The following is a 25,126-nucleotide window of genomic DNA, read 5'->3' on the forward strand; positions in this document are numbered from 1 at the left end:
ACCCTAACGTGTTTATGATTAGACCAATTACAACCTAACCCGTTCTTGCAAATTATCTAATTAACCAAACTCGATAATGATAAGAACAGATTTTAAGCCGATATTATTTATGACCCAATTTCAATTTAACCCAAAATCGATTATGACTAGAACCAATAATGACCCTGCCCGGTTTTAGCCCAGCTATTTTGAACTGAAACCCGCTATAAACCCGAACCGATCATGACCTAAACCGATATTGACACGGCTTGATTTACCTAATTAGTTTTGAACCAAAACCTGTTTCCAAACCGACATATTTCAACCCAGACCGATTATGAATTGAACCGATAATGACCCAAACAAATTTCACCCGATCTGTTTTCAAACTGAAACCCGTTTTCAAACCAATTTCAATTCGTGAGGTATAAAATATTCCAAAGTTGCAAATAATAAAAATCAGAGGTAGTATATTACTATTATTACTCCGTACATACTATAGGTTTACTTAAACTTAAATTAAATAATGAGGAGAGAATGAAAGTGAAGACGTGAATTGAAGTACTCCTATTGAAAATGGTCTCATTGTAGAGTTGAGCTACTCAATTACATTCAATTCAATAATATGACAGTCAAGGTCTCAAGGATGAGACAATGTGAGCTATACTTGGGATTAGAGAGTACATTAATAAGCACATTGTTCTTTTGGTCCTTTTAGAATAGTTGTTGTTGTCTTACAAAAAAAGAAAGGAAAATTGTTGATGGGAGTAAGAAGTTGAATTTTGAATTGTATTCATAGAGCCTAAGAGAGAGAGAGAGAGAGAGGAAAAAAAAAAAAAGAAAAAGGGGGTGGGATTCATAATCAGTGAAGGAAAAAAATAATAGGGAAATTGTTTCAATAAGAAAACTTATTTTGCTCTTCCACTATCTAGGAACATAGATAAATAGGATAGTTCTCGTCAACGGCGTATGACAATAAACATAGTGAATGTAAGTGGATATACATCTTATTAGGAATTTATAGAAGTTTTAACAAAAGAAATGGTTAGCATTTTAATTTATGTTTGACACTTTATTTTCTATAGATGAAGTATGGTGCAGTGCACTTTCTTTTTTTTTTTTTTTAATTCTATGCAGATAAAACTCAAATCCTTGTAGTGGGGATCATCGGTACAGCTGCACTAATAGGCATCATGTATTTTCTATGGAGGTGCATCTGTCGTCCAATATATGGTGACGCCTTTGAACGTTCCCTCAAAATTTATCTGTCTAAATATGCTGAATTTTGAGCTACTTCTTGCGTAAGTTGCAATGACGACTAAGACATATGTAAAACGTCCTTGTTATTTGTCAAGCAGCCAACAAGGTTACGAGCAAAAAGATCAAGACTTCATTGCATCATATTATTGAAGATAGTAGGAGTGAATCTGAATTCCAAGATTTACCATTGCTTAAATTTGAAATGTTGCTACTTGCAACAAATAACTTTCAAGCAACGAACAAGCTTGGCCAAGGCGGTTTTGGTCCAGTCTACAAGGTATAATTTTGCTTAAGATATACCAATATATATATTTGTACGTGTGAGCGTACTTTGGTACAAACAGTCACTAATCATGCTAAATGTGTGATGCCTTGCTTGGTTTAGGGAACATTAGAAAATGGAAAAGAAATAGCCGTGAAAAGACTTGCAAGAGCATCTGGACAAGGCCAACGAGAATTTATGAATGAAGTTATCGTAATATCGAAGCTTCAACACAAAAATCTTGTTAGGCTACTAGGTTGTTGTGTAGAAGGAGATGAAAAGTTGTTAGTCTATGAATTCATGCCAAACAAGAGCTTGGATGCATTTCTATTTGGTATGTTTAATTTTTTAAGCGTTAAGATATTTAGAGGGATTAATATACTAATAATATAGTTTACATATATATATTTGTTTGGATTCTTAACCTTAAAACGGTATTATTCATTGTTTAGATTCAGTTCAAAGGGAGCTTCTAGACTGGACAACACGTTTTGGTATCATCAAAGGAATATGTAGAGGTGTGCTTTACCTTCATAGAGATTCCCGGTTGAAGATTATTCATCGTGATCTAAAAGCAAGTAACATTTTGTTGGATGGAGAGCTCAATCCAAAGATTTCCGACTTTGGGATGGCAAGGATATTTAGAGGCAAACAAGATCAAGCCAACACTCAAAGGGTTGTCGGTACATAGTAAGCATTCATCCCCACAACTTATTTAATAATACAAGCTAAGCCTTTGTTAACCCTTGCTAATTAAATTTATGCACATGATGTACAGTGGTTACATGTCTCCGGAATATGCAATGGATGGTCGATTTTCAGAAAAATCGGATGTGTTTAGTCTTGGAGTGCTATTGTTGGAGATTGTAAGTGGGCGAAGTAATGGCAGCATTCGCAATGATTCCATGAGCCTAATTAGCTATGTAAGTTGCCCATACGTATATACTTTTGCTAACTAATCTCTAAGTCTCTCTGCCTATATAATAATGGAATAAGTGCATGCATCCCGTCAAAAATCAAAATTATATATATAATGTAATAAGTGCACAATTTATTTTCTTGTTGTAATTCTTTTAGGCATGGAAACTTTGGAATGAGGATGAGATACAATCACTAATTGATCCTACAATTTCCGGTCCGTGCTTTGAAGTTGAGATTGTGAAGTCGATACACGTAGGGCTATTGTGCGTGCAGGAATCTCCTGAAAACAGACCGAGCATTTCTAGTGTGATTTCGATGTTGGATTGTGAGGTAATTGATCTTCCACGCCCATTACAACCAGGATTTACACAATGGAGAACTTTTCCTACAACTGATGATTCTCAATATCAATATTGTTCTCATAATCTCGTCTCAATTTCTTCTGTACACGGTCGATAAATCATGCTACATACACTGAAATCACTATTGGACGGACTATGATTACAATTTCTTTAATTTTTTTTTTATAGGTGACAAAGTTATTGCATAATATCTTCAATTCTTCACCGTACCATACATTAAAAAATACAAACTGTAATTAATTTAGTAGGAAATAATTTTGAAATTTTGCATAAGAAACTGACCGCTCAGATTTATCACAAATAGTTGATATAATTTGACTATACGTAAATCTCGCAAAATTTTAGCTACTCCAGTCCAAATCTACTCCGTTTTAGTGTTTTACTGCTATCTTTCCAAATTGAACTCTACAACTTCAAACCTCAACCGTCCTCGGTCCTGGTCCTCAAGACCTCAAGGAAAATGATTACCAATATTTACCACCATCGCCACAATTTCAACCGATTATTTAACAGAAAAGATGGCGAAGTCCACTAGAACAAATGGCGGCGATGACCTCCGACGGTTTACTTGTTGTATTACTATCGCTCAAAATTTTTGTAGGAGAGTAGCATGTATGGTATAAATTATGTCTCAATATTATTGTTATATAAACATTAATAATGCAATGCATGATGCATGAATTGGAGGACTAGTTTTAAACCTTGACATTGGTTAAGTCTTGGAGTTGACATTCAAGTTATGGAATTATTTCCGGTCAATGGGCCTTTAGCTGTGACGGATCCAAAAAATTGGAGAATTGTGTATTCATATTTAATTAGAAATTAGTTAGGAAAAATGAGGAAGTTATTTTCTTTCAATACGTGTTAAAAGTCTATAATACAATTTTTATTTTAAAACCGTAGATCATCACACGGGGTTAATATAGTTGTTTATAAATAAAATAAATGGATAGTTGTTCTACTGCTCATCTTTGGGATAGTTTCTAACAAAATTGCCTATTCTATATTATCTTATCAAATTTGACCCGTTTCTATCAAAATATTAAATCAATGAATAACTAAGTGCTCTAGGTATGTACTACTAGTAGGAAATTAAAAAATCCTAACAATAATAAACATAAACATCATGAATACCATTACTAATTTCTAGATTTGAACATATATATTTTTTTAATTAAAGACTTAAAGGAGCAGTTATATCATCTCATTTACTACTACAGAACTTTTCCATTTCAACCTGATAATATAAGCCAAAACAAAATTTTCATTTCTTTTCTGTAGACTGTAGAATCAATGTATCGAAACAACTTACATCGAGTATTTTCTATCTTCTTCTTCATCGTCTTCTTGATTTCATCCGCTATTGCCGACGAACAATATAATAGTTGTCCACCGAGCAATTCATCTTGTGGTTTCCAGCTGAAATATCCATTTTGGGACGGCAAACTGCCAGATTATTGCGGTCAACCGACCTTCAGGTTAGACTGTGACAACAATTCACTAACAATCAACATTGATGATCAGACGTACTTAATTCTCGACATCAACTATGTTAACAAGGTGTTCATCCTTGTAAAACCACAGTTCTCAATGGGTCCTTGTCCTGAAAACAAAAATCTTTTGACCAACACTACCTTAGACCCGAAACTCTTTGGCCTTACTCAAAATTCTATGAATGCAACCCTCTTCTATGGTTGCCTTCCTCCTAAGTCGAACCCAGATCCACCCTATGGCTTTCTTTGCTCAATGAGCAATTCGTTTGTTTCGGAGTCAAGTGGTATTGGCTATCTTGCAGTCAGCGACTCAGAAAGGAATGAGCTGAGACGAAACTGTAGTTTTGAGGTATATATTCCGGTTCTAAAGACCGAAGCAGTAAAGATTGCCAATGGTGCGTCAAATATTGAACAGCTTTTGAACAAAGGTTTTGAGGTTAAATGGTTGGTCGATGATGTCCAATGTGACGAGTGCAAGAATTCTAAGGGAAGATGTGGATTTAATCAAACATCGAATCAGCCAACTTGTTTCTGCAAGGATGGTACAAATTGTAACAGACTTTTTAATCATACACCTGCGTCCATATAATGTACATTATTACTAATTTACTATCAATGTTATTGTCATTATTCTTCTTGAATTTTATGGTCAATATTATTATATACTTACATGACAAGTTGATTAAGTACTCGGTATTATAAAAAGAGAATAAACAATATTTTGGTAATCGGCCATAAACAATAACTTGGTAAACTAAAGGAAATAGTTATGGCTTGTTGAATTGAATGCATGTTTTCTATTTACTTGATTTTTACTTAATAAAAACTTCTTTTGTTGTTTAAAAAATAAAAACTTCTTTTGTTGTAAATTGAACCTATTTTAGATGTAAATATTAAATACATTATAATCACAATGTTAATGAAATTAAAGTAAATAAGTAATCTATATATACTATACAGTATATATATGTCTTTCAAAAAAAAAAAAAAAAAAAAAAAAAATCCATGTAGTATATATTAAAGGAAATTTTGACGATTACCACCTACCTTCTGTTATGTCCATATTAGCAATTACCACCTTCTATTTTTTTTTTAAAATTACCACCTTCTATTTTCAAAAACATCAAAAGTTACCACCTTCTTGCCTCCCAACTACCACATGACGTCATATTGAGCCCATTCTTCACCTTACCTCCCTATTTCCCTCCCATTTCTCATTCCTATTTATTTCTATGATAAACATTATAACGTATGTTTTTTATTTCTATGAAGTATGGTACATGCATGCATAATATTTTTGTTTTTATTATTAACCAGGTGATAAAATGCATCAAAACCGGAAGATAGTTATAGTTGTTGTAGTGGGGATTATCGGTACAGCTGCGCTAATAAGCATCATGTACTTTCTATGGAGGTGCATCCGTCGTCGTCCAAGACATGGTGAAGCTTTCAAACGTTTTATCTAACTTATATTGCATATATAGTAGGCTCTGTATGTATAAATACGCTGAATTTTGATAAAACGTACATATGTAGCTAGCTTCTTGTATAACCTGCAATCAGTAAGATAAAAACGTCATCGTTGTTTGTCAAGCAGGCAATAAAGTTACAAGCAAGGAGATCAAGACTTCATTGCATCACATTATTGAAGATAGTGGGAGTAAATCTGAATTCCAAGATTTACCAATGCTTAAATTTGATATGTTGGTACTTGCAACAAATAACTTTCTAGTAACGAACAAGCTTGGTCAAGGCGGTTTTGGTCCAGTGTACAAGGTTTAATTTTTTGTTAAGTTGCAAGTGTGAGTTGTTGTCCCACAAGGAAAATTGAACAAAGAACAACTAGTTTATAACCAAAGCTAAGTGATCTACTCTTTCTATATTGCCATATAGTTTTGGAATGGAATCTCACTTGGGCTTAAGTGTGGGCTATTCGTTCTCTCCTCCTTGTCTCTCCCCCTATTCCTAACAATTTTTGTTTAACATATGCAATTTGTAATTTTTCTAATGTAGGCATGCTAACAACCATTAATCGTGCTAAATAAATTATGCAAAATGTGTGATGCCTTTGTTTAGGGAACATTAGAAAATGGAAAAGAAATAGCCGTGAAAAGACTTGCAAGAGCATCTGGACAAGGCCAACGAGAATTTATGAATGAAGTTATCGTAATATCGAAGCTTCAACACAAAAATCTTGTTAGGCTACTAGGTTGTTGTGTAGAAGGAGATGAAAAGTTGTTAGTCTATGAATTCATGCCAAACAAGAGCTTGGATGCATTTCTATTTGGTATGTTTAATTTTTTAAGCGTTATGATATTCAGAAGGATTTTGACAAATTCAACTGAACTTCTTGACCTTCTCATTCACAATTCAAGAGTATATATAGTTACACAAGATAAGATATTCCTAACCCTAACATAATTAGGAATAAGATAGAATATTAACATAACTAGGAAATCTAAAGATATTATACAATATTTCCTAATATTATCTTAACATCCCCCCTCAAGATGGAGCGTGTAGATCTCGAATGCCCATCTTGCCAAGTAAGAATTCAAATTGCGCCTTTCCTAACGCTTTTGTAAAAATATCTGCCAATTGAATCTTCGTGGAAACATACGATGGCTTGATCTCACCCTCTTTAATTGCATCCCTAATAAAATGACAATCCACCTCAATATGTTTTGTCCTCTCATGGAACACCGGATTATTAGCAATATGGAGAGCCGATTGACTATCACAATACATGTTCATACCTTGTTTATGTTCGACACCCAAAGACCGAAGTATTTGTTTCAAGTGTTTGAACTCACATTGCAACCCTGTCAATGCCCGATACTCGGCCTCTGTGGAACTTGTAGAAACCGTTGGTTGCTTCTTTGTCTTCCAGGACACAGGTGACAAACCAAGCAATACAAACCAACCGGTCAACGACCTACGAGTCAAAGGACAACTCGCCCAATCTGAATCACACCATCCTTCCAATTGTAATGCACTATCTGTTCTCAAAAGAATGCCTTGACCTGGACATTTCTTCAAGTATCTAACTACCCTCAATGCCGCTTCCCAATGTTCCTCTTTCGGACATTGCATAAATTGTGACAAAATATGCACCGAATAAGCCAAATTCGGCCTTGTGACTACCAAGTATATGAGACGGTCAATCAATCGCCTATATCGTTCACCATCTGCGAACTCCTTTCCCTTAGCTAAAGCAAATTTGTGATTTTGCACCATCGGAAAGTCTGTTGGCTTTGCCCCTAGTAACCCTGTCTCAGAAATAATATCTAAAGCATACTTACGTTGGCACACATAGAAACCATGTTTACTACGTGCCACTTCTAGCCCCAAGAAATATTTCACGGCGCCAAGATCTTTCATTTTAAAACATTTACACAAGTATGCTTTAAAACTCTCCAACGCAAAAGTATCATTTCCTGCAATTATCATATCATCTACATAAACCAAGACACTCAACTGTATTCCACCTTTCGAAAGAGTGAATAAAGAATAGTCGGAATACGACTGTTTAAATCCATATTTCTTCAAAGCTGTATACAATTTTTCAAACCAACATCTAGGAGCTTGCTTTAATTCGTATAAGGACTTATTCATCTTGCATACTTTATCTGAATTGCCTTTTTGAAATCCCGGTGGTACTTTCATATAAATCTCCTCCTCTAAATCACCGTGCAAGAAAGCATTATATACATCCATTTGATGTACATCCCAATTTTTAATTGCTGCTACTGCTAAGAAAGTACGTACCGTAGACATTTTAGCCACTGGCGCAAATGTTTCATTATAATTGATCCCTTCTTCCTGATGATTACCAAACACCACAAGTCTTGCTTTTAATCGTAACAAGTTACCCTCTTCATCTCTCTTCTCAGTGTAAACCCACTTGCTTCCAAGTGCTTTCTTTCCCGGTGGAAGATTCTCCAAGGTCCAAGTGCCTTGATCTTCAAGAGCCTTTATTTCTAAGGCCATAGCTTCTCTCCAACCTTCATGTTGCATTGCTTCCTTGAAAGATCTCGGTATGCGAGCTTCTGTTACTGCAACAATATAATTTCTATGTTTTTCGGAAAACCTATCATAATTCACAAAATATGTTATAGGATAGGGAGTACCTGACGAGGATGAGGCCGCGGATGAAGATGCGACTTTATTTTTAATTTTCCGAATGGTGTGTGTAACGCAATCCTGCAACTTCGTCGAAGGGAATTTCACTCTTTTCCCCCGTCCTAGTTCATCTTGACCCATATTTTTTATCTCCACACTATCCCCCCTGTCTTCAAGAGTCGGCATGGCTTGTGACTCATGCTCGGAGCTGCTGTGTTGCGGCAGACTGCTGCCTGGGTTCACCACTGTGCGGCTGCCAGCACTTCCAGCAGCACTCGCAGCCTGCTGGGCAGACCTCTCCGCGGCCTGGCTGCGGGTGGGAGTGCTTCCCCACGGCTGGGCTGCGGAGTCCTCTGCTAGGTGGGTCTTCGTAGCCTGCTGGGCAGACCGCTCCGCGGCCTGGCTGCGGCTGGTAGTGCTTCCCCACGGCTGGGCCGTGGAGTCCTCTGTTTGGGGTCTTTCCGAAGCCTGCTGGTCAGTTTGGCTGTTAGAACCTGCTGTCCCGATAGGAGCACCCCTCTCTTGTACTTTATCCTCATAAATACCCACTAAATTTCCACCTTGCCACGCATCAATTTCATCATCATCCCCGAAAAAATCAGTCATGGGCACACCTACCAAAACTACCCCCAATGTCATGCTCATCATCTCTAAACGGATACATCCGTTCATGAAACCTCACATCACGAGACACAAAGTACTCCCTTGTCTCTAAATCAAATAATTGCTACCCTTTTTTTCCAAATGGATAGCCAAGAAACACACATTTTCTACTCCGAGACTCAAATTTATCTCCTTTACTTCATTGATTATGTGCATAACACAAACAACCAAACACCCTAATCGGTTCATAAGACGGAATTTTACCAAACAACATTTCATATGGAGTTTTATTATGAAGAACCAGACTTGGAGTCCGATTTATCAAATAACAAGCAGTCAAAGCACATTCACCCCAAAATGTAATAGGCAATCCCCCTTGAAACCGCAAAGCTCGAACCACATTAAGAATATGTTGGTGTTTTCTCTCAACTCTCCAATTTTGTTGAGGGGTACCCACACAAGAAGACTAAAAAATAATCCCATTTTGAACAAAATAGTCTTGAAGATGATTAAACTCAGTACCATTATCACTTCTAACAACCTTGATAAGTCTATCAAATTGGCGTTTAATTAAAGCAATAAAATTGAGAAAAGTAGATTCAACCTCAGTTTTATTACGAATTAAATAAATCCAAACACCTCTAGAGTAATCATCAACAATTGTCAAAAAATACTTCGCCCCACACGACGAAGGCACTTTATATGGACCCCACAAATCAATATGAACTAATTCAAACAAATTGCTAGCATTATTCTCACTAATTGGAAAGCTATCCCTAGTTTGTTTTGCACGTGGGCATACATCACAAACATTATTATTTTTCCTAACTAAGTTACTCACAGGAGGAAGTAACTTCAAAACTCTTTCTGACGGATGACCCATGCGTTGATGCCAAAGATCCACCCCACAATCCACTGCTAGCACCTTCACTTGCGGCACACCTCGGAAAAAATAAAGTCCATCTTGTCTTTCACCCACGCCAATCACCATCCTCGTCAACTGGTCCTGAATAACACAAATTTTGTTAGTGAATTGAATTATACATCGTTTTTCATCACTAAGTTGAGTGACTGAAATTAAATTGCAATTTAAGTATGGAACAAATAAAACATTGTCGAGCACCAAACCACCCTCTAAGGTGACCGAACCCAATTGATTCGCATTCACCGTTTGACCATCCGGCAAGCCAACCGAACAATCTTGTATAGTCTTGATATTTGTCATAATTGACAAATCATTAGTAACATGATTAGAAGCCCCTGTATCCACAATCCATAATACGCTTGTATTACCTTCCAATCGTGACTTGGTTTTGCTCAAAATATCAATAATCTGTTGTGCTTGTTCCGACGATACTCCCGCAAGACCTTGTATAGAATCTGTCAAGGAAGACGAAGCACCTCCTGTATTATGAGAAGTTCCACCTTGTACGGCATTGGCCCTTGCAGATGCAGGGGCAGCATTAGATGAATTTCCTTGCTCCCCCACATAACCTCGTCCTCCTCTACCTCCACGATTACTAGAGCCACCACGTCTACGTCCTCTTCCTCCTTTTCTATTTTCATCCCAACCAGGCGGAAAGCCAATAATTTGATAACACCCCTTCTTTTCGTGACCCATACGATTGCAATGAGTACAAAAAGGTCGTTCTCCATCTCTCGAGTCACTCCTAGCACGGGAATCAACCTTGAAGGCCATCACATTCTCCTTCGGCTTGGTGTCTCGGGTTCGCAATCGCTCGGCATCTCAAGTGTCACCACATGTAAGTATCCCACATTGGTTGAAGAAGAGAGAGTTAAACACTTTATAAGGCTAAGGGGCTACTCCTCCTATTGCCATATGGTTTTGGGATGGAACCTCCTTGGACTTGTGAAGTGGACTCTCTCTCTTAGTTTGCGGGTGTGGCCCAGACCCGCGTTTGACAGATTTACATACTAATAATATAGTTTTACATGTATAATTGTTTGGATTCTTAACCTTAAATGGTGTTATTCATTGTTTAGATCCAGTTCAAAGGGAGCTTCTAGACTGGACAACACGTTTTGGTATCATCAAAGGAATATGTAGAGGTGTGCTTTACCTTAATAGAGATTCCCGGTTGAAGATTATTCATCGCGATCTTAAAGCAAGTAACATTTTGCTGGATGAAGAACTCAATCCAAAGATTTCCGACTTTGGGATGGCAAGGATATTTGAAGGCAAACAAGATCAAGCCGACACTCTAAGAGTTGTCGGTACATAGTAAGCAATTAAGCATTCATCCCCTCAACTTATCCTGATATTATGAGTAGTATCGATATACATATATACATAATACAAGCTAATAAATAAACCTTTGTGTAACCGTTGCTAATTAAAATTCCGCACATAATGCTCAGTGGTTACATGTCTCCGGAATATGCAATGGATGGTCGATTTTCAGAAAGATCGGATGTTTTTAGTCTTGGAGTGCTATTGTTGGAGATTGCAAGTGGGCGAAGGAATAGCAGCGTTCGTGATGATTCCATGAGCCTCATTAGCTATGTAAGTTGCCCCTAAATCATACATATACTCCGTATATACTTTTGCTAACTAATATGTAAAGTTTCTATGTCGTATCTAATAATGTTGTAATATATAATTAATTTATATTCTTGTTGTAATGCTTTTAGGCATGGAAACTTTGGAATGAGGATGAGATACATTCACTTATCGATCCTACAATTTCCGGCTCACGCTACGAAGCTGAGGTTGTGAAGTCGATACACGTAGGGCTATTGTGCGTGCAGGAATCCCCTGAAAACAGACCGAGCATTTCAAGTGTGATTTCGATGTTGGATTGTGAGATAATAGATCTTCCACACCCATTACAACCCGGATATACACAATGGAGAACATGTCATGCAATTGATGATGCTCAAGAACAATTTTGTTCTGAAAATCTCGTCTCAATTTCTTCTATACCGGTCGATAAACCCTGTTACACTAGCATCCGTGTAGTGGACTCTAAATTTCTCTAAATTTTTGTAAGGGTGTCCAAATTATTGTATGAGATATTAACACTACATTACAGGAATCTTATTGTGCTGATGAAATCCTTCAAAGTAGCCAAGAACTAACATGATTTATAAGTTGGGGTGATTTGGGGTGGGGTTAAGTGTGTTGTGATGAACTGGTATTACGTTATTACTTATTAGTCTGTATCGTAATTGGTCATAAATTGAGGGAATAATGATAATGCTTTTGTATACAATTAAATTCATGTATAAAGCTTTTGTTTATGTCATGGTAATGACTAATGAATTCCCCAAACATTTATGTTTTTCTTCATAATTACTTTTAAAAGTAAGATATTTAGGAGATTTTCCATGAATACGGGCATAAGCTATTAATCCATAAGATTTTCTGTGCAAAATTACGTATAAAATCATTATTATTAACATCTCCAATCCCTTATCGGAGATGACCGGCCCCTGTCTGAGAATCGCTGGGATGTTAACCAGTCAATACAAATGAAGACTGGCCAGAAAATGTTCAAACCTAGCTTGTACTATGTAAAAATATTACTCCGTATTATCTGTAGTTTAATGTATTGTACATTATTTGTGCTAGAATTTGATACGGCCAACTTTTTTCGAGGCATCTTCCACAATAAGCCTGTTCCTATGCCAATTGCGGGCAGTTGTCAGCTAACTTTAGAGTTTAGAGGTTAAATTCTATTTGGAACCAAAATTTGAGCTGGATACAAAAATATGCTTAATTAATTACTCGGTAATGTGATAGTCATCTTGAAAGAACTAGGATCCCCATTTTCTTTTGCAACACTCTCTAGAGCACCTAACACTCAAGACTTCAAGAGTGCCAACTAACAAGAAGAAGTCAACAAGTCATAATGTGTATAATCTATCATCATTTGATCTGGCTCACATGCAAGCATAGTTTACCTTGACTTCTGATTTTAATAAATCACTAATTCAGCTGGATCATGACTTCGTTCCCATTAAGTTACTTCCTTTTCTTTTATAATTAATTGTTCTTACAACATGCAATGGGCACGTTGATGTTTCAACTTGGTGCATACAATATAGATAGAACTGCTGTATTTAATGACATCAGTTTTAACTTAATTACAACAAACTAAACTAAAGTTTTATGTATCAAAACAATCTACTTCTACTTTCTTTGATTTCTGATCATCATGTTATCATCTCCTACCGCCGATTAATGCTTCCACGCTTATGCCCCAGTCAATTTACCGAACATCCTTTCTAGCCTTATAGGACAGCGCATTCTCTCAGATTGTCGTGGTCATACTACTATCATTTTGAAATGCATGAATATAATCTATGATGTATAAAAACGACTTACTATTTTCTATCTTCTTCGTTGTCTTCCTAATTTCATTTGCTATCGCCGATGACCAATACGATAATTGTCCTCCTGTCAATTCAACATGAGATTTCCAGCTGAAATATCCTTTTTGGGACAGCAAACTTCCAGATTATTGCGGTCGTCCGACTTTCAAGCTCGACTGTTACGAAAATTCACTAACAATCAACATTGATGATCAGACGTACAAAATCCTCGACATCAACTATGTTGACAAGGTGTTCACCCTAGCAAAACCACAGCTCTTAACCGGCCCTTGTCTTGACAACAAAAATCTGTTGACCAACACTACCTTAAACTCAAAACTCTTTGACCTTACTCAAAATTCTCAGAATGCAACCCTCTTCTATGGTTGCCTTCCTCCTAAGGCTTACCCAGACCCACCATATGGCTTTAGTTGCTCAATGAATAGTCACTTTGTTTCAGAGTCAGTACTCGAAAGCGATATTGGTTATCTTGCAGTGAGCGACTCAAAATTGAAGAAAGAGCTCAGACTAAACTGTACTTTTGAGACATATCTTCCGATTCTAAGGACTGAAGCAGTAAAGATTGCAAATGGTGCGTCGAATATTGATCAGCTTTTGAGCAAAGGTTTCGAGGTGAAATGGTTGATCAATGATGTCCAGTGCGACAAGTGCAAGAAGTCAAAGGGAAGATGTGGATTCGATCAAAAGTTGAAAGAGCCAACTCGATCAAAAATATATATTAGCAAATAATAAATTTTTCATCTTCAACCTTAAATAAATCTTCCTATGAATCTCAAATACATCTTATGTCATGTTCAACATCTAAGATCGTCATCTCAATTCAACAAAAAACCTTCACCCGTCATATAAATCTCGTCCATAATTTACTTAATTGTATATGCAATCAATAAAATTAATGTTAGATTATCAAAAGTATGCTTCAATTTTAAGTCAATTTAACTCTAAGATTTAAATAATTATCAGTATAAAAAATTCATATAAAAAAACACTATCATATCTTATACTGAGTAATTTTGTGTTTAATTTTGAAAAAATCATACTATAACTTTGGGAGTAATTTGTCATTGTTGAATGTTGAAGCTGCAATGAAATTGTTGAAGGTGGACATAATATTTTTAAATCATTATCATAACAATAAATATCTATGTATTACGTCTAATGTAGTGATTTTATAAATTATATTATCATCAGTCAAGTTTTGGTATTTATCTGCCATTACTGAACGTTTGAAGCTCTAAAAAAAAGCCATTCAATATTTTTTTAAACCTATAAATTAGTAAGTGGGGTGAATTTCCCCAAAGATAAAAAATTAAAAATTAAAAAAATTAAAAAAAAAAAGAAAAAAAAAAGAAAAAAAAAGTGGCGTGAGTTTAGGAAGACAAAATGTGAAAGAGGATACATTCATTGAATAAATATTAGTGTACAATCATCCTTATCCTTATAATATACAATAGTGGATGCATATTTGTAGGCTAGAATATTTATTTTAATTTAAATTAAAAAGATATCAATTACTATAAATTTGGAATTTTTTTTTTTTTTTTTTTTGAAAAAAAAATAAGTAAATTTGGAACTTTTTGCCAAAAAAAAATGGAACTTTCTTTTTTTTGAACGAAAGTGTATAATCAAATCAGAGGATAATAATAGTGATTAAATTTATCTAAATTAAATTATTATAATTATTATGCATTTATGATTTATGTTAATGATATGATTGTTTACAATAAAAATATAACCATGGTTAATAGTTAATATGCAATCATATAATCAAAATCATAGGTATATTGGTACATACTTTCATGACTTACAAAGTTTCAATATTAAATTAACAACAATAACCTGATTTTCGGTTGTCTTACAAAGTTCATATTAAATTTAACTTTCATTACGAGTAATTTATACGATTTTTAGTGAGAATTTAATGCTAATATGTAGCTCTAAGAGCTATGTATAACATTTTTCTTTAAAAATAAGCCAACTTTCATGACTTATTGTATAAATGTATAGGTTAATAACCAGTTAATGTGCTACATGTCAAAGCATTATTGGTGAGATTTGTTTAAAATATTAATTTTAAAATTTTTGGTCCTTAAATTTCACTAGTATAAACGTATCATATTTCAAAGCTCTTTAGATGGTTAACTCTTTAATTTCATCTTTCGTTCTGTACCACTAACAATCTAGCATTATATGTATACTTGTACATTGTGTAATGTTATGCAATCCGACTAATGTTAGTCCAAATAAGTACTCGTATTAATGTAGTCTCACTCACAAATATTTGAATGTTATCATTAGTCTTATTACAATCAATTAGGCAGTCCCAACTAAGTATTATAGAGTCTCAATAATAAAGTTAAAGGTTGTTATAATTAATTAGGCAGTCCCAATTATGTATTATAGATTCTCAATAAAAAAAAAAAGTTGAAGGTTGTTACAATCAATTAGGTAGTTCCAATTATGTATTATAGAGTCTCAATAAAATAAATGGAAAAAAAGTTAAAGTTTATTACAATCAAATTATGCAGTCCGAATTAAATATTACAGAGTTCCAATAAGGAGAAGTTGAAGGTTATTACAATTAAATTAGGTAGTAACAATTAAGTATTATAAAGTCTCAATAAAAAGGTCGAAGGTTATTACAATCAAATTAGGCAGTCTCAATTAAAGGTCTGTTCTGATTGACTAAACCGAGCTTAACTGAACGCATTAAACTTATTGGAGCTGAACTGAATTGAACTAAATATTTTATGAGGGAAGGAAATTAAGATAAGAATTGAAGGTAATTACAATCAAATTAAGTAATCCCAATTTAGTATTATAGAGTCTCAATATAGAATAGTACAGTTGAAGGGTATTACAATCAAATTAGGCATACCCAATTAAGTATTATGTAGTCCCAAAATCACAATAAACAATATTTGAAGGCTATTACAATCAAATTAGGCAGTCCCAATTAAGTATTATATAGTCTCAAATCCCAATAAAGAATATTTGGAGGTTATTACATTTAAATTAGGCAGTCTCAATTAAGTATTATATAGTCCCAAATCCCAATAAATAATATTTGAAAGCTATTACAATCAAATTAGACAGTTCCACTTATGTATTATACAGTCCTAAATCCCAATATTTGAAGGTTATTACAATAAAAAACATAAATACTACATTTTATTCATTAAAAAAAAAAAAATAAAAAAAAAAAAATAAAAAAATCAATCTCTAACACTTTGTTTGGATTGAGAGAATTGGGGAAAAAGAAAGAGAAAAGAAAAGAAGAGATCTATCATCTCTTTTTTGGATACCATATAGAAGGGAAGGAAAAAAGAAATAGAAGGATTTTTTTTCTCCCTCCCTCCTTTAATAAACCAAATCCTTTCAATGTTGGAATTGTATGATAGAGGGAAAAATGTAACCTTATTGTCTATACCCCTTTCTTTATAAAACTTATCTGAACTCATTGAACCTTATATAGTAAAACTTAATTATTTTAGCCTTAATTTGTCTAATCTTTATCATAACTTATTTTTCCTGAACTAAATTTATCTGAACTAAACTGAATATATTTGAACTTATTACAACTAAAATAGGTGAAAATAAGGTGAACAAAACTTATCTGAACTTATTACAAAATGCTGCTAGTTAGAAAGTTTTTAACAATTCATTTTCTAATGAAATTTCCTTTTATTTATTTATTTATTTATTTATCAAATGACCCCATTAAAATTTATGAAATGCATTTTGACTTCGTTAAATATTTTTCCTGGATCCACGACTAACTAACTTCAATCATAACTAACTTAAATTTTAGGACCTAAAGAATGTTGTCATAACTAAAGTTCAATTAAATATAAGTTCGAATTATAACTAAAGTAATGTCAATCATAATTATAGTTTAACACAAGTTTGTATGTACCCTAATGCAATGGGCATACCCAAACATGATATTTTACCATTTAAACTTAGAAATTTTTACATGCTATAAATATGTGTATGACTGCAGAAAAGTTTTTGAACTTACATGCATAATCTCATTTGGATAAAAAAAAAAAAAAAAAAAAAAAAAAAAAAAAAAGGTGTCATTTTCCATAAAATGATAAAAATGCAATTTATTAAGATCAACTTTCTCTTTCATCATACCCTAACAAGGTAGGGATACCCACCCAAGGTCTGGAAACACCCAACTATCTTAACTTCAAAAGCTAATAATCTTAACTTTTCATAAAAGCTACCTCCACCACTAAAAGCTACTTGAATCACTACTTTGCCAAACACTCACATTTTTTGTTAAATAGTGGTTTGATTTGGTCAAACTACTAAAAGCTACCTAAAAGCTAGCGCCGAACACGCCCTAAAAATACTTTTTGGTGATTTAAAAAGAAGTAGGTGAATAATTAATGAATTTAAAAATATATGTATACACATAAATAGATTGATCAGATTAGCTTACATAGTGGGTTAGTGGGTGTCAATGCAATTAATCAATGGTTGATATTTTTTTTTTAACATTAGCCTATTATATACGAGGTTTACAATTGAAGTACTCCAAGTGTATTTGTAATGATTTTTAGATTTTTTATTTTTTAATAAAAAGCCTCGAAGACAACTAATTCTCATTCATATAAATGTCAGCCTCCACAAGAGGTACAATGCTATTCGGAAAGTTCGACAAACAGACAATAGTTTTTTTGATATACCTACAAATAATTATAGAACATAAAAGATATATATATACTACTTCATAATATTTACATAATATATTCTAACAATTAAAAATTATATTGTTATATTTTAACTAATTCTTTTGGAAAAAGGATAGAATTAGTTAAAAAAAAAAAAAAAAAAAAAAAACCATAATTTAAGGAAAACTAAACGCACGTTTCAATTATCATATCATTTGGCCGACTGATTTTTGTAACTTGCGTTAAATTTTTTTTACAATTACTTGAGATAATTCAGGATAGATATTATTTAAAATATCACCATAGTTAAAGGAAACCGCTGGGTAAGTTTTTTTCGTAAAATAAATAAATAAATAAAAATTGGTATGTTTCAATCAATTTATATCTTTTTATTAACAAAAGCCGCACTTTCTTTTTTTTTTTTTTAAATATGATACCTACCATCAGGGTATGAGGTGGGTGTGTGTGTATGTGTGTCTAAGGGTGCGGTGCACTATTGCGCAATAGGCCACTACTAGCCCAAGTGTACCGCCACCTAGCAAAGTTATTAAAGCACTATAGAACAAACAATTCACGAGTTGGTTAACCAAACTCTCCCATTTTCCATTCATTCTTACACTGCCTTAGTACTACCCTCCTAATCCCAATTGCAATTTGCAAAGTGTTCTCGGTTTCTCTATCTCCCAAATTCCGAGTAACAATTTTTTTTTTTTTATAAAAAAACAGATTCTTAATTAAATAATCGTCAAACAATAAATGAAAGATTTACTCTTGTAATTTTAATCATAATTAAAATAATCAAATATCCCGTAAAAAAAATCAAATATTGAAAAAGATATATCCCGTAAAAAAAATCAAATATTGAAAAAGATTTTGTCATATATTTTCTCCCCAAATAATGCTCTCTAAATCAAACAAAAAGACTAAATTTACGTAAGTCTTTCAATAAACTAACTCTCAAGTTCATCAATCGTGTCTATTCAAAAAAAAAAAAAAAAAAAAAAAAAAAAAAAAAAAACAGAGTTTATCAATGGTGTTATCTTCAACATTCAACAATGGCGTATTACTCAAAAATCATATGACTAATAAAAATTAAACACGAAATCATACGACTAATAAAAATTAATGAAATCATAAGATAATACATGTTTTTTTAACCAAATTATCTATACATATAATTAAATTGATTTCAATCTCATTAACTAATTTTAATTGACGCATAAATATGATCATTAACCATTAATATATTGATTTCATATATACTTTGGTAATTTAAGGATGCGTTTTGGACAAAAAATAAAGGTTGAAGGTTGAAGATGGAGTGCACCATTAAAAAGGTTGAAACTATCAATATAAGTATGAAGCTTTTGAAATAGGAATGAAACGGTACAAATGCTATTTTAAAAAAATATATTTTGAACGACTATTATCAAATTTATAATTAAATTATTTGGATGATTGTTTTTCATATTATAATGTGGAAAAAATTTCACCCTCTAAAAGTTAGAAAACAAACAATACTTTGCTGACTGGTTGTTGACTGGGCATGTGTTAAATGATGTGTAAATTAGAATTTTAATTTTTTTTAAAATGTAATATTCAAAGGCTTAGATTAAGCAACAAACAATATCAACGGTTCAGATTTAATATCTTGTTGTAGTCGTCCGTAGTCGCCAGTAGTCATCCGTAGCCGACGACTACGCTAGAAGCTTCAATATAGTTGCTGTATGATTAAGAAAAAAAAAAAAGAAAGAAAGAAAATATATAGTATGGCTAGTAAATTTAATTATCTTAGGTGATGAAAAGAATTGAACACATCATAATCATATAGTATTAAAGACAGTAAATATGCATTTTGTTTATCCCTATTTAGTTGGCAAAGGTTGACCGACATAGAGTTTTAGGCATTTTTTGTTGACTCGTATTTTATTAAGTAAAAATAAATAGTGAGGTTATTTTTTATCGTAGTTAGTGGGGTGTGGGTACCATTACTTTTGTCAATGGGAGTAGGAAGTTGAATTTTTAATTGTTTCCACAAAGGTTAAGAAAAAGTAATGGAGTAACCTATAAACATTAAACAAGTGAGAGAATGTATAAAAAGAAAACATCAACGACATAATCCCTTAAGTGCTCCATTGGGAATTTTGGCACTATTCATCGTTAAATATACTTATACCAATGTTTGTGAATATATAAGAATAAATATAGTCTTGTGGGTGCTTATTGGATTTGTCTCAATGAGTAGATCATTAATATTCAATTGTTATAATTTATAGTTGATGATAATTAAAGATATTATTGATTAAAGTTTTGCATCAGCATGCGTAAAATGTCACAATGGGAGACTAAAAAAAACCCCGGAGGGAGTACCATTTCTTTTAGGAAATTAAAATACACTTTAATAATCCCAACTTTTAATTATACTGTAATAATCCCAAATTTAAATTATACTGTAATAATCCCAACTTTCACCTGCTTTTTCTTTCTTCAGTCCCAAATCAATCAACAAAGTCAATGCACAAATATTCTAGGTCACTTGACACGTGTCAAGTCGTAAGAGGCCCTATAAATAAAAGAAAAAATTAAAGAAAAAATTAATAAAAAAAAGAAAAAAAAAATCAAAAACAACCACCACCAGCCCACAACCACTGGCGGTGGCCACTTCCATCCACAGCCAACCCCTGCTGCCGCGTCCCTTGCCCCAACCACCAAAAACTCCCTAGAAACCGCCCTTACCCCGCGAAACCGGGCCCCCCTACCTCTCCCCACCCCCTTAAACCAGCCATAGCCAAAACTCTTGCGTTCGAAACCGCCGCCCATAAAACCCAAAACCATCATATAACCAAAGCCCACATCCCTGAAACTGTCCTTATCCCCTCCCCCAACCCCCGAAACCACATGTAACACCAACCCTGACCCTCGAAATCACCTCCCCACCCTCAAAACACAAAAATGTAACCCTTTCTCTCTCCTTTAATGGCCAGAAATCGTAATCAAAAGGAGTAACGAGAGGGTTTTCAGTGCAGGATGGTTTTTGGGGATCAAGGATGGTGGTTTGGCTGTTGGTCTTGCCGGTTGGGCAAGTGCGATGTGGCCACCAGCGTTGGGTGGCTGGTGGTCTTTGATTTTTTTTAAAACAATTTTTAAACCAATTAAAAAGCGACACGTGTCATATATAGATTAGTTTATATATTTTTTTTGAACCAATTAAAAAGCAACACGTGTCATATAATTTGTTTTTTTTTTAAATTAACCCTTTCTTCAGGTAAACGGTAATCCGGATTTAAGAAAGAAAACGTAGGTAAAAGTTGGGGTTATTACAGAATAATCGAAAGTTGGGATTATTTAAAGTAAATTGAGAAAAATTGGGATTATTAAAGTGTATTTTTCCTAATAAGGAAAAAAGTAGATCTGTGTCAGTTAGATAAGGATGACCCTATAAGGAAAGCTTGTAAGCTAAATAAGGATGGAGGGAAAATGATTCGGTGGAGTACAGTATATATATGGTAGAGTATATAAATCAATTCTATGCTTACTTTCATCATATTAACCTTTTTGTTGAGTTAAACCTTTGATATGTCACGACTTCAAATCCCATCCAATCCCAACTTTAATTTTAAGTGAAGTATTTTGCAGTGGGTATAAGAGAACTCATGCTACATCCACATTTTAAGCAATTTATGACGATAAATATAGTGAATAATGTAAGTGGATTTACATTTAAAATATTTTACAGAAGTTCTAATAACAAAAGGAATGGTTATTAGCATTTTAATTTATTTTTGACAATTTATTTTCTATAGATGAAGTATGGTACAGTGCATGCATATTTTTTTATTTTTTTTTTAAAGCAGGTAAAACTCAAAACCGGAAGAGAGTCATAGTTGTAGTGGGGATTATTGGTACAGCTGCACTCATAGGCATCATGTATTTTCTATGGAGGTGCATCTATCGTCCAAGATATGGTGACGCCTTTGAACATTCCCTCTTAATTAAATTGTATATAGTACTTACTACATATGCTGAATTTTGATAAACTTCTTGCATAAGTTGCATGCAATGATGTCTAAGATATGTATAAAATGTCCTCATTGTTTGTCAAGCAGCTAATAAGGTTACGAGCAAGGAGATCATCAAGACTTCATTGCATCATATTATTGAAGATAGTGGGAGTGAATCTGAATTCCAAGATTTACCATTGCTTAAATTTGAAATGTTGGTACTTGCAACAAATAACTTCAAAATAACGAACAAGCTTGGTCAAGGCGGTTTTGGTCCAGTTTACAAGGTTTAATTTTGCTTAAGATATGCAACTTATTTTTGTGTTAACGTACTTACGACCATTAATCAAGTTTAATGCACGATGCCTGGCCTTCTAATTTGTTTAGGGAACATTAGAAAATGGAAAAGAAATAGCCGTGAAAAGACTTGCAAGAGCATCTGGACAAGGCCAACGAGAATTTATGAATGAAGTTATCGTAATATCGAAGCTTCAACACAAAAATCTTGTTAGGCTACTAGGTTGTTGTGTAGAAGGAGATGAAAAGTTGTTAGTCTATGAATTCATGCCAAACAAGAGCTTGGATGCATTTCTATTTGGTATGTTTCAAGGTGTTAATGATATTCAAAGCGGTTAATATTTATGCATCACTAATATAGTTTATGTAGGGTTTGCTTGGTCTTTTAACCTTATGTTGAAATCGGTGTCTGTCCATTGTTTAGATCCAGTTCAAAGGGAGCTTCTAGACTGGAAAACACGGTATGGTATTATCAAAGGAATATGTAGAGGTGTGCTCTACCTTCATAGAGATTCCCGATTGAAGATTATTCATCGCGATCTTAAAGCAAGTAACATTTTGTTGGACGAAGAGCTCAATCCAAAGATTTCTGACTTTGGGATGGCAAGGATATTTGGAGGCAAACAAGATCAGGCTGACACTCTAAGGGTTGTCGGTACTTAGTAAGCATTCATCTCCTCAAATTATTTTGATAATAGGATGAATGGGAACAGATATTTATAATTCAGGCTAAGACTTTGTTAGCCCTTTTGCTAATTAATTTCCGCACATAATGTACAGTGGTTATATGTCTCCTGAATATGCAATGGATGGACGATTTTCAGAAAAATCGGATGTGTTTAGTCTTGGTGTGCTATTATTGGAGATCGTAAGTGGACGAAGGAATGGAAGCATTCGTGATGATTCCATGAGCCTCATAAGCTATGTAAGTCGCCAAAAATGGCTAAATCACACATATAAATACTTTTTCCTAACAATTTTAAGTCTCTTCCAGTGCATAATTTATCCTCTTCCTGTAATGCTTTTTATTAGGCATGGAAGCTTTGGAATGAGGATGAGATACATTCCCTAATTGATCCTACAATTTCCGGTCCATGCTACGAAGTTGAGATTGTGAAGTCGATACACGTAGGGCTATTGTGTGCGCAAGAATATCCTGAAAACAGACCGAGCATTTCAAGTGTGATTTCGATGTTGGATTGTGAGGTAATAGATCTTCCACGCCCATTACAACCTGGATTTACACAATGGAGAACTTGTCTAGCAACTGAAGATGCGAAACAACAACATTGTTCTGATAATCTCGTGTCAATTTCTTCTGTACAAGGTCGATAAATCCTGCTATACCAACAACCCTGTAGTGGACTCTGATTACATACAATTCCTCAAATGTTTGTGGCGGTGTCAAAGTCATTACTTGAAAGAAAGATACACGGAATACGTCCGTCTCCTCTCAAAACTATAACCTCATCTAGTAATTAGTGTTATGAAAATTCATCCTATGACCCGGAATATGGGGCCAGAAATTGAAGAGGGGCAGGATTATGTGTTACACTTTTTAAATGCAATTTTTTTTTTACAATTTATTACACTTTCATTTTGGGCAAACTATTATTACATTTTAAAATTATATCTCAGTCCCTTCTAATGATCTTCACTCAAACTCAAATATTACATTCATTATATATTATGCGCAATTTATGTAAACAGAAGTACTTTTTATTATTATTATAATAATTAAGGAATTTTGTTAAGAACTACCAATTAAAACACGTGTTTTGAAAATAATTTCCAATTAATTTATTTTTTTTTTCTGAAAACTACATCACAAAATTGTAAAAAGTTTAACTAACACTACAACTCTAACATCTGGCTAGAATCTTCAGTATGTGGGTCCCATTTTTTACCTTTCTTTCCTTTCTTTCCTTCTTCTTCTTCCTTTTTTTTTTTTGACAGAACCTTTCTTTCCTAAAATCACCATCTGAATTGATTAAATTACCCTTCCTAAAAGTAAAAGTGAGACCTATAATTATTTCCTTTCTTTTCACATCTCTTATAGTTTTACCTTCAATAAAATACTGATTTCACTATTTTATTGTTAGTTTTTTTGAAAGACATATATGAAGTAAATAATAATGTGAGAGTAATCTGATCATAATATATGTTAATGAATACTCCCTCCGTTTTTAAATACTTGCTTCAATTCTCCATGCGCGGAGTTTTAGGAGAAATTGAAAAAAGTAATAAAATATGGAGATAGTGGGGTAGTTGAGAGAATAAAAAATTGTAAAAATCAAAAGTAGTGAAAGAATAGGAGGAGAGAGAGTATGATATTAGGTCCACTAAATGTAAAAAATGAATTCAATATTGTAAAAGCTTTCCAAAAAAAGGAAATGGAGCAAGTATTTAAAAACGGCCGGAAAAGAAAAGTGGAGCAAGTATTTAAAAACGGAGGGAGTAATGATTAAAAAGAAAAATATGGAAAACACTTTACTCTTGAAGCCCTATAATTATTGCATGTTCACTTTAAACACATTACACTTCTATAGTAGTCTTTATCAATTTAATAAGTGAAGGAATCGACAAGATTTAGGGTTTTATAAGCTCATGCTACGAAGTTGAGATGAGCCAAAAAAAAAATATGAAGCCTAATCGAATAACCTCCATCTTAAAGATAAGATCCATTTATTGAAAGGAATTTAAAAAAAAATTTGGGGCTTACCACCGGTGGAAGCCCCTACAAAGGTTCACAATTGAGACCAAAAGATCGAAAAGATATGAAAGTGAG

General features: G+C 33.7%; 3 protein-coding genes across 3 annotated transcripts; all 3 read left to right on the plus strand.

The window, feature by feature from the left end:
- The first annotated feature begins 604 nt into the window (after nucleotides 1–604).
- On the plus strand, nucleotides 605–2,881 carry LOC145637264 (G-type lectin S-receptor-like serine/threonine-protein kinase At1g11300). The gene is made up of 6 exons (XM_081688734.1): nucleotides 605–635; nucleotides 1,338–1,516; nucleotides 1,625–1,835; nucleotides 1,954–2,191; nucleotides 2,280–2,424; nucleotides 2,579–2,881. The coding sequence occupies exons 1-6, from the start codon at nucleotides 605–607 to the stop codon at nucleotides 2,879–2,881; spliced, it is 1,107 nt and encodes a 368-aa protein (XP_081544860.1).
- A 1,196-nt stretch (nucleotides 2,882–4,077) lies between these two features.
- On the plus strand, nucleotides 4,078–6,059 carry LOC145637265 (LEAF RUST 10 DISEASE-RESISTANCE LOCUS RECEPTOR-LIKE PROTEIN KINASE-like 1.2). The gene is made up of 2 exons (XM_081688735.1): nucleotides 4,078–4,819; nucleotides 5,875–6,059. The coding sequence occupies exons 1-2, from the start codon at nucleotides 4,078–4,080 to the stop codon at nucleotides 6,057–6,059; spliced, it is 927 nt and encodes a 308-aa protein (XP_081544861.1).
- Nucleotides 6,060–10,632: 4,573 nt separating this feature from the next.
- LOC145637266 (uncharacterized) lies at nucleotides 10,633–23,673 on the plus strand. The gene is made up of 10 exons (XM_081688736.1): nucleotides 10,633–10,765; nucleotides 11,007–11,244; nucleotides 11,382–11,526; nucleotides 11,655–11,761; nucleotides 13,472–14,028; nucleotides 22,147–22,328; nucleotides 22,429–22,639; nucleotides 22,763–23,000; nucleotides 23,119–23,263; nucleotides 23,371–23,673. Exons 1-10 carry the CDS (start codon nucleotides 10,633–10,635, stop codon nucleotides 23,671–23,673), a joined length of 2,259 nt encoding a protein of 752 aa, XP_081544862.1.
- The last annotated feature ends 1,453 nt before the right edge of the window (nucleotides 23,674–25,126 follow it).

The sequence above is a fragment of the Chenopodium album genome, chromosome 6 (genome assembly GCF_948465745.1).
Source record: "Chenopodium album chromosome 6, dcCheAlbu1.1, whole genome shotgun sequence".
In the NCBI taxonomy this organism is placed as follows: Eukaryota; Viridiplantae; Streptophyta; class Magnoliopsida; order Caryophyllales; family Amaranthaceae; genus Chenopodium; species Chenopodium album.